At 55.4% G+C, this 9,154-nt stretch overlaps 1 protein-coding gene across 3 annotated transcripts; it reads right to left on the bottom strand.

The window, feature by feature from the left end:
• Positions 1-4,501: 4,501 nt before the first annotated feature.
• On the bottom strand, positions 4,502-7,780 carry LOC121160160 (patr class I histocompatibility antigen, B-2 alpha chain-like). 3 transcript variants are annotated; one of them, XM_040985811.1, is made up of 8 exons: positions 7,658-7,780; positions 7,105-7,374; positions 6,615-6,890; positions 5,784-6,059; positions 5,581-5,696; positions 5,154-5,187; positions 4,974-5,018; positions 4,502-4,825 (listed from the first exon to the last, which is right to left on the bottom strand). In XM_040985811.1, exons 1-7 carry the CDS (start codon positions 7,728-7,730, stop codon positions 4,996-4,998), a joined length of 1,068 nt encoding a protein of 355 aa, XP_040841745.1. In that variant the 5' UTR covers positions 7,731-7,780; the 3' UTR covers positions 4,502-4,825; positions 4,974-4,995. The 3 variants fall into 3 exon arrangements, 2 of the variants coding, with proteins under 2 accessions (XP_040841745.1, XP_040841746.1); XM_040985812.1 differs by having other exon boundaries at positions 4,974-5,009; positions 7,658-7,779; XR_005884505.1 differs by having other exon boundaries at positions 4,974-5,187.
• Between the last annotated feature and the right edge of the window lie 1,374 nt (positions 7,781-9,154).

Raw genomic sequence — 9,154 nt, 5'->3', positions numbered from 1 at the left:
GGTGGGGTATAGGGTCCCAAGGCTTTCGGCCATTCTCTACTGCTTTCCCAGGTCACAAGCAGGTAGCTGGGTAGGAATCAGTGCCACCAGGACATGAACCAGTGCCCATATGGAATCTCATTGTGTGCAAGGCAAGGACTTTTGCTGCTAGTCTAAGGCACCAAACCTAAATGAGTTTTGGTTGTTGTTTATTTATGTATTGTAAGATTTTTTTTATTGGAAATTCACATTTTACAGAAAAAATCATGGAGAACCCAGACAGAAATATCTTTCATTAGCTAGTTCACTCCCCAAATGGTCATAGCTGAGCTGATGCAAAGCCATGAGCCAGGAGCCACCTCTTAACCTTCCACTCAGGTTCAGGGTCCCAAGGCTTTGGGTGATCCTCCTCCGCTTTTCCAGGTCACAGGCAGGGAGCTGGATGGGAGGTGGAACAGCTGGAACACAAAAAATATCCCATATGGGATGAGGTGCTTGGAGGTAGAGGGTTACCCGGTGAGCCAATGAGCTGGGCCGTTAATATCTCCTTTTTGATTTCTAATTTTACTTATCTGAGTGTTTATAAGACCTTTTATTGTTAGTTTGGCTAAGTATTTTTTATCTTGTTTTTGTCAAACCAGCTTTTATTTTGACTAATCTTTCACATTTCTCTTGCTTTCACTTTAATTTATGTGGCTCTGACTTTTATTTCTCACCTCCTGCTAATCTGGAGTTTTCTTTGATCTTGCTTCACTGTGAATAAAGTTCTCCATATATTTATTGGGATCAAATGGAGTTTGTAAGTTGCTTGGGGAACCATGGATGATTTGATCATATTAAATTCTAATCTTAGATCTTGGAATATTTCTTCCATTGCTTTCATTGATGCTGTGATTTTTTAAAATTTATTTTTTATTGGAAGGCAGATTTACAGAGAGAAGGAGATACAGCGAGAAAGATCTTCCATCTGCTGGCTCACTCCCCAAGTGGCTATAATGGCCAGTGATGAGACAATCCAGAGCCAGGAGGCAGGAGTTTCTTCCAGGTCTACCAGATGGGTGCAGGGTTCCAAGACTTTGGGCCATCCTCTCCTGCTTTTCCAGGACACAAGCAGGAAGCTGGATGGAAAGCAGAACAGCCAGAACATGAACCAGAACCCCTATGGGACCTCAGCAGATGCAAGGTGAGGATTTAGCTACTGGACCACCGTGCTGTGTTCCAACAGAAGCATTTCTATCACACCTCAGAGCTGCAACATCAGGACCCCCAGACTGTCAGCGACATCTCTACTGTAAAAATCAGGGTCCCAGGGATAGCAGTCCTGGTGCATGCCCAGGTTCAGCATCAGGGCCAGAGGTGTGAGCTGTGCCCTCTGTGTCCAGCAGGGCTGTGGTTCCCAGCTGGGATCACCCAGGGTGAGGCCATGGATTCTGTTCCTGGCTGTGCAGCCTCAACCAGGGTCTCTGTATTTTCTCTTCATTGAATCAAAGCCCGGTGAAGGGCAAATGAGAAACTCCTAGATTTCATTGTGGGCTCCAAGAAGGGAGAATCCATGTGGGGCACCGTGTGAGGCAGCAGGGTCCAAGGTGGTTATGTGTGCTCAGCTGTGGCCTCTTCCTGAACCTTCCTCCTGGGCTGCCCCACCAGGAGAAAGGACATCATGTCTCCAACACCCAGTCTCGTCATTACTGACCACCCAGGCACAGAGGTGGAGATGCAGCTTGGGACACCTGATCTCATCTCAGTGCTCTGTTGGAGTCCTGGCTCCACTTCTGGCCCAGCGTCCACCCAGTGCATGCTCTGGGAGGCAGCAGATGATGCACCAAGACACCTGAGTTCTGGGGTCTGGGCTCTGGTGTGCCACACCCCGCAGCAGTGTGGACATTTGTGGAGTGAGCCAGGGGATGGGAGAACACTCTCCTTTTCAAAAAGATGAAAAGAAAATCTTCAAGTAAATAAAAACAATTTTTTATCCCACCCTCATCTTGTAGTGCTCTTTGTTCACAGGCCCAGGGGTTCCCAGTGTGGGTGACAGCAGTGTTGATCGTGGGGCTCTCAGAGAACACAGACACCTTTGACCTTGGCTGTGCCCTGTCCAGATGTGAACACTGGGAGCTGAAACATCACAAGCTGAGACTGCAGTGACTGCCCCTCCCCCCCGACATCCCAGCTAAACAGAAAGGTGCCCGGTGAGGGTGGGGCCTAGACTTGGGACTCCCTTCCCTGCTGGCACCATTGCCCAGCACAACAGAATAGAGAAGGTCAGAGGTCAGGGGGGAAGTGTGGCTCAGAACCAGGTGTATGTGTTTCCCACTTAGTAAACCTGGATCATAAGTGACACTGCTGTAAACTAGGCTGCCTGCACCCAGGTCTCTGCCAGAGCCGCCCCTCACTGTGTGATGTCCAGGACCCAGGTGTGCTCACATGACCATCCTTCAGGGGAGGCTGAGGTCCAGGTGGGAGTCCTGTCTCCCTTCTGCTGCCAGAGTGTGCTCTGGAGGTGGTGCCGTCAGCACCCACCTGAGTTATATGCAGATGCCCTGACCACTCCAGACTGTATCTACCCTCCCAGTGCTCACGGGATCCCCTCAGCACGTCTGTGGTCCCTGGTTCTTACAGTGACCCTAGCCCTGCAGGTAGTGGGGCTGTGGCTTGTCCCATCCTCTGCCCCCTCCCTCACTTAGCCCTGCAGCTTGTGACCTCTCTTATTATTTTCACTCACTCCCTGGGTGTTCCATTAGTGCTCATGACTGCAAATGTGGTCCACATGGAGCCACCTCCTCAGTATGTTTCTCCTGCACATTTCCCCTCATCACCTGACTCATGGTCACTGCCAGCCCTGCAATGACCCTCCTCACCAACATCCTGGCTCCCACCATTCCTGCACTGATAGCCTAGTAGCCCCTCCTCGGATCCACCCTCCCATGTTGCCCTTCTCCCACTGTGATGCCATCCCCACACCGGCACGGCCTGAAGTCCTGGGTGTCCTCCTCGCCTCCTCATCTTTCCCCTGGATGCAGTCCACAGGAAGTGCTGTGCATCCATCTGCAGAAGGATCCAGAACCTCATCTCTCCACTCTGCCCTCGCCCACACCCACTACAGTGACTGGCATCCCTGCCTGGACAAAGCAGGAGCCCCTACAACTATGTATCCAGCCTCTCAGTCTCTCAGCCCGCCCTCACGCAGCAGCCAGGGTGGTCCCTGGACAGGAGAAGGTACACATGTCCCTCCTCTGCTTGGAGCTGTCTCATGACTCCCACCTCACTCAGAGCCAGGGCTGAGCCTTCCTGTGAGCTTGTGTCCTGCTGGATGGTGGTGCCGACCCAGCCTTCTTAATGGCTACTTGCTCTGTGTGCAGACTTGCTCCTGCCCAAGACATTTTCACTGGCCGTCTCCTGCCTGCACAGAACCTGCCCAGACACCTTTGCAGATGACTCATTGTGTCCTTCCAACCTTCCTCAGGGTCACCTCCTCAGGGCAGTGCATGCTGACCATGATGGTGAGACAGCCAGCTGTTCTGGCCCTCATATCCACTGTGGGCTACCTTGCCCAGCACTGGGTCTGACCCACAGCAAAGTCAGCTGAGTGATGAGCATGTAGCACCTGCCCCTTCCAGACCCAGTGGTTCATTAGTGGAGTCTGAGACAGGCACCACTTGTGGCTGCTGCTGAGCAGGTTTCCTCCTGCTGGTGTCCCCATGGCCTGAGCTTTCTCACAAGTGCCCTCTGCCCCCCTGCTTCCCTCCTACACTGTGTCCTGAACACACAAAAATGAAGCCCATTAGAGCTCACACACAGGAAGAGTAGATACAATCAGCCAGGCACACTAAGGAGCAAAATGAACATACGAGGATGGAGCTGAGGGATGAACTTAAGCCCTAGAGTTGATGGCCATGGCCCCATGCAGCCTCCACTGCCTTGGGTGCACGAGACAGGGCAGCCTAGCCACGGCTGAGTCCTGTGATGGCAGGTGTTGGTGAGCACATGCTGCCAAGAAAACCAGGACACGGGGACAGCTGAGCCTGGTTAGCAATGACCAAGAGAAAACCTGATGGATAGAGCACTGCCTGGGCCCGCGAGGTCTTCAACGGAGACCTTGGGAGAGAACCGACGATTTGGGGGTTCAGTAGACACGAAGAATGGGAGAAGACAGGAGGTCTGATCAAGCTCCGAAAACTTGATTTTCTCAGGCAGTATTTAAGCAGCAGGTAAAGGCAGGGGGGGGGAGGGGGGGCTTACAGCAGGGTGTGGGCCAGATAGGGCAGAGGTCACCATGACAACCGTTATCTTGGGTGAACAATTACAGGTGAAAGGTTACGAGGAAACTAGGTGAAGGATAACTGGATCTTGCATTCCAAGATCATTACAAAGTGAGGAAATAACAAAATGGAGTCACTCCTGCTGTTCGGCAGTTCTCTGGTCCCTGGCAGAGCACTGCCTGGGCACAGCCCTGTCCTCACGCAAGACTTCCCTGCCTCTCTTGTCCCCATCTGCAACATATTCAACACAGCAAACACATAGAATCTGGAAGGTTCTTGGTGCTTCTGTTTATTTTCTCTGTCCAATTTTTGGAATTTCCTCTTTTAATTTTCTCACTAACACCTCGTGATTGAAATTGAAAAAAAAAAAATGAATTGCACAGGGAAGGATGAAGCTGCAGTAAATGACCCAACTTGAGACAGGGACAGAGGACCCCATGCTGGGCTGGGAGGGCCAGGCTCCCACCTCACACTGTGCCCACAGGAACATAGTCAGCTGCCTTTGCAGGAAGGGAAGGCAGGGCTTTTTGAAAAAAACAAAGATGGAGACTTCAGTAAATCTGTCGTAACAAGGCAGTTGTCTCAAACTACAGAAACAAGTTGAAAAATTGAGGTCATTGCATGAGGACAGGAACAGCACAGCACACTTTGAAAATGTTCAGTTACAAGGAATTCCCCAGTCCCTCAGTGTCCCCTTACCCTGCCCCTCTCCCCTTTGGGCCCTCCAGGTCTCACCTTTCAAGCTATGAGAGAGCAGTCAGACCCTGGGAACTGTCCCATCTGGGAGAACCAATCAGAACTTGGAGAGTACCCCAGGGGTGTTGCTGAGGGAGGAGCGACCGGTGGGCAGAGCAGCTTCTCCACGGGCAAGGTCCTTGGGGCTCCACCACCCCCCAAACACACCCCAGTGCTTACCTGCAGCCTTAATGTAGATCCTTCCTTTCCCACCGGGGAGAGAAAACATGTCGTGAGAGGCAGGGAGAAAGCACAGCCTGAGGACCTGCCTAGAGGAAGCCGAGGGGAATGGATCATCTCAGAGAAGTTTCTAGAACTGTGGCTGGCAGACCCAGGAAAGGGTGAGAAGGCACCTCTCCTGAGGTGTGTCCTCAGCTGGGACCTCCCCTGACCTGGGGCTGCTGGAACTCAGGTCCCCATGAGCAGAGTCATCTTAAGGGAGTGTTCGTCCTCCATCTTCACTCAAGCTTCACACCAGAGCCAGTGTGAGCACCTGGGGTTCATCTAGGGGTGGAGGTGTGTGTGCATGGTGCTTCCCAGGAATGGGGCAGCAGACCTTTTCCCCAGGGGACAGGAGACTCAGACCCAGCCCTCACCCTGCCCTACCTGAGCGCTTCCTCTTCATCATCATCACAACAGTGACCACAACTCCAATGAGCACAGCTGCCAGGAGGACCAGGCCAGCGATGACTCCCAACATGGGCACAGTGGGCTGAGGAGGCTCTGAAAGGAGAAGGGACAATAAGGGGCTCTGACCCCAGGGCTCAGCCCTGCCCCTGCTGAAAGCTCTGTCCACTTTGCCCTCCTTACCCCATCTTAGGGTGAGGGGCTCAGGCAGCCCCTCATGCACCACATGGCATGTATATCTCTGCTCCTCTCCAGAAGGCACCAGCACAGCTGCCCACTTCTGGAAGCTTCCATCCCCTGCAGGCCTGGTCTCTATCAGCTCTGTGTCCTGGGTCAGGTCCTCCCCATCTCGGTGCCAGGTGAGTGTGACGTCCTTGGGGTAGAAGCCCAGGGCCCAGCACCTCAGGGTGGCCTTCTGGTCAGAGACTGGGTGGTGGGTCACATGTGCTGTGGGAGGGTCTGAGGGAAGATTTGGAAAATTCAGGCCTTTCATGTTCTTCCCCTGACACTAAAGTTACACTCGGTGACCTTCCTGAGAGTGGACTGCAGAAATGGGGTGGTGGAGGTCAAAACCCTGATGCTGCTTGGATAAAGACAATGCGACAAATGTAGTGTTTGGAAAGTTCTAGAATCAGGTATCTGGCTAGGGTAGGAGAGCCCAGGTCTCTGAGGGGAAGATAGCCTGTAATGAAACCTCCCAGTTCACTGGCTTGAGGCTGAGGACTGGCCTGGGAGGGCCAGGATCAACAAAATCTTGGTGGAGTGCAGGGTACCTAGAGGGTCCTTTCCAGAATCTTCTGTGCCTCTCCCCCTCCCCTGCCCGTGTCCCTCCCCAGGTTCCTCCTCTCCTGAGGGAACAGTGGGTCTCTGGCTCTGAACTCCAAACCCAGGTGGACATCCCTGCTGTGGCCGGCAGGAGAGGGGGACACTGGCCTGGCTCCCACTTTCCTCCCCTCCTTGCTGCCCCAGCCCCGGGGGAGGTGGGTGAGGGCGGCCCCTCCCAGCCCCGCGCACCTGCTCTCTGCAGAGTGTCCTTTCCCATCTCCAGGTGTCTGTGCAGCCACTCCACGCACTCGCTCTCCAGGTAGGCCCGGTAGAACTCAGCATAACCCACTGCCTCCCACTTGCGCTGGGTGTTCTGAGCCGCCATGTCGGCCGCGGTCCAGGAGCTCAGGTCCTCATTCAGGGCGAGGTAGTCCTTGCCATCATAGGCATACTGCTGGTACCCGCGGAGGAGGCGCCCATCCGCCCCGACCTCGCAGCCGTGCATCCTCTGGATGGTGTGAGAGCCTGTCCCCGCCCGCGGTCAGCCCTGGCCACGCAGCTCCGCCCCGCCCTCACCGACCCGCGGGGATTTCAGCTGAAACCGAAAGCGAAACCCGGGCGTGTCCCGCGGCTCCTCCCGCCGAGGGTCTCCGCGGGGCGCGCAGTCTCGGGGTGGGGGACCTCGGCCCCGGGGACCCGGAGCGCCTTGGGCGCACGTGGGGAGGGTCGGGTCACTCACCGGCCTCGCTCTGGTTGTAGTAGCGGAGCAGGGTCTGAAGGTCCACGCGGAAAGTCTGTGCATTGTTCTTGGAGATCTGTGTCTGCTCGTCCCAGTACTCCGGCTCCACCTGCCGAATCCATTCCGTCTTCGGTTCTGCGCTCGGGTTCTTGGCGTCGCTGTCGAAGCGCACGAACTGCGTCTCGTCCACGTAGCCCACGGCGATGAAGCGGGGCTCCCCGAGTTCGGGCCGGGACACGGCGGTGTGGAAATAGTTCAGGGAGTGGGAGCCTGGGGGAGAGAGGGGCTGAGACCAGGGCCGACCCCGCCCGGAGCGGGACCCTTGGGACCCAGGAGTGCGGAGCTGGGTTGGGGCGGAGACTAAGGGAGTGTGGGGACCGCGAGATGAGGCGGCGAGGAGAGAGGAGGGTCTTGAATAAGCCGGGGTCGGTGAGATGGCGAGGTGTAGGGGGAGTGAGGTCTGGGAGAGGCGGCTCCCCGGGGTCCTGTGTCCCCTCCGCGCTCCCCTCGCTCCTGCCCCGCAGAGCCCGTCTCCCTCCCGACCCGCACTCACCCGCCCGGGTCTCGGTCAGGGCCAGGGCCCCCGCGAGCAGCAGGAGGAGGGTCCGGGGCGCCATGGACCCCATCCTGGACGGCTCAGAGGACTCCGATGCTGAAGCCTCGCAGTCGACTTTATAACCGGGATAGGACGGCGCTGATTGGCTCGTCTGGAAGCCGCTCGCCCAATGGGAGTGCGAGCTGTTGCCGCGTCACGAGTGTCCGGGCAGAAGCAGCTCACTCAGTCTGTGAGAGGGGAAGTGACCCTGGAGGAGGTGGGGACTCCCCTGCACTTGCTTCCCTGGCCCAGACCTGCCCTGGGACTGAGACCCTGAGGGCCAGGCGGGTAGCAGGGACTGTGCCCTGACCCTGTGCCCGGCTGCCCAGGCCTGTGTGATGTCCCTCCCTGAGGATAGGCCCGGGGCCAGCTGAGGGATCCTGAGAGACCTGATGAGGACGTGCCCATTTTTATTCGCCAATTTTTATGATTATTTATACCTAGGCCTGTGTGTGTTTTATTGTTCAACTTGATTCACATCAGGAGTATATTAGATTTCAGGCAGCCCCACAGGATGCATCAAATACGGAATGCTGGGACCCAGCTGGGCTTAGTGAATTCATGTTAAAATTCAGGGCACAGCATGTTGAGACCTGGGCACCTGCTGCTTTAGAATCCTGTGCACAAGACCCTAGGCAATGGCCCAGTGCCTAAGGTCCTCTCCTTGAACGTGCCAGGATCCCATATGGGTGCTAGTTCTAATCCTGGTGGCCCTGCTTCCCATCCAGGTCCCTGCTTGTGGCCTGGAAAAGCAGTCAAGGATGGCCCAAAGCCTTGGGACCCTGCACCTGTAGAAGAGCCAGAAGAGACTCCTTGCTCTTGGCTTCGGATTGGCTCAGCCTCAGCCATTTGTGGCCACTTGGGGAGTGAACCCTCCTTCTCTGTCTCTCCTCGCTGTATTTCTGACTTTCTAATAAAAATAAATAAATCTTAAAAAAAAAAACAATCCTGACCTCACCTCCTCTCAGCTCTTCCCCTATCAATTCCACATCTCCCTGTGGTCCCTCCCACCCCCTCTTTCAGTCTTGAGCTGGACCCTAGCAGGGTCCCTCTCCTGTCACCCAGGGACAGCTGTTCCCGCTGTGGTCAGCTGCCTTGCTGATGTGAGTCCGGGGGATCATTGCTTCTCAATAACAGCTCAGCGGCAGCATTGGCTGTCGTCAGTGAGTTAAATGTCATTTGCAAGGCCAGCACCACACATCCTGGGGTTCTTGGAGTCCAGGCTGTTCTGCTTCCACCCACCTTCCTGTTGATGTACCTGGGAAGGCAGCAGAAAATCTCCAAGGGATTTCTCACCCACTGGTTCACTAACCAAAGGCCGCTATGTCTTGGGCTGGAGCCAGGAGCCCACAGCTCCAACTAGGGCTCCATGTGGATGCAGGGACCCAAGCACCAGGTCCATGTTCCCCTGCTGTGCAGGTGGGCGAGCAGCGAGCAGGGCAGTCAGGAGTCACA

The sequence above is a fragment of the Ochotona curzoniae genome, unplaced genomic scaffold (assembly GCF_017591425.1).
Source record: "Ochotona curzoniae isolate NIBS_2020 unplaced genomic scaffold, NIBS_Ocur_1.0 contig_4369, whole genome shotgun sequence".
NCBI classification, from domain to species: Eukaryota; Metazoa; Chordata; class Mammalia; order Lagomorpha; family Ochotonidae; genus Ochotona; species Ochotona curzoniae.
Note: the sequence above shows the minus strand (reverse complement) of the source record. Positions and strands in the feature narration are given on the sequence as shown.

What these genes read in the sequence shown, in the direction of transcription:
- LOC121160160 (XM_040985811.1), bottom strand. Translation starts at nt 7,730, where the DNA reads ATGGGGTCCATGGCGCCCCGGACCCTCCTCCTGCTGCTCGCGGGGGCC. An exon ending in CTACAACCAGAGCGAGGCCG is followed by an intron (nt 6,891 to 7,104) that starts GTGAGTGACCCG and finishes GGGCGGGGACAG; the next exon opens with GCTCTCACACCATCCAGAGG. An exon ending in GGACACTCTGCAGAGAGCAG is followed by an intron (nt 6,060 to 6,614) that starts GTGCGCGGGGCT and finishes ATCTTCCCTCAG; the next exon opens with ACCCTCCCACAGCACATGTG.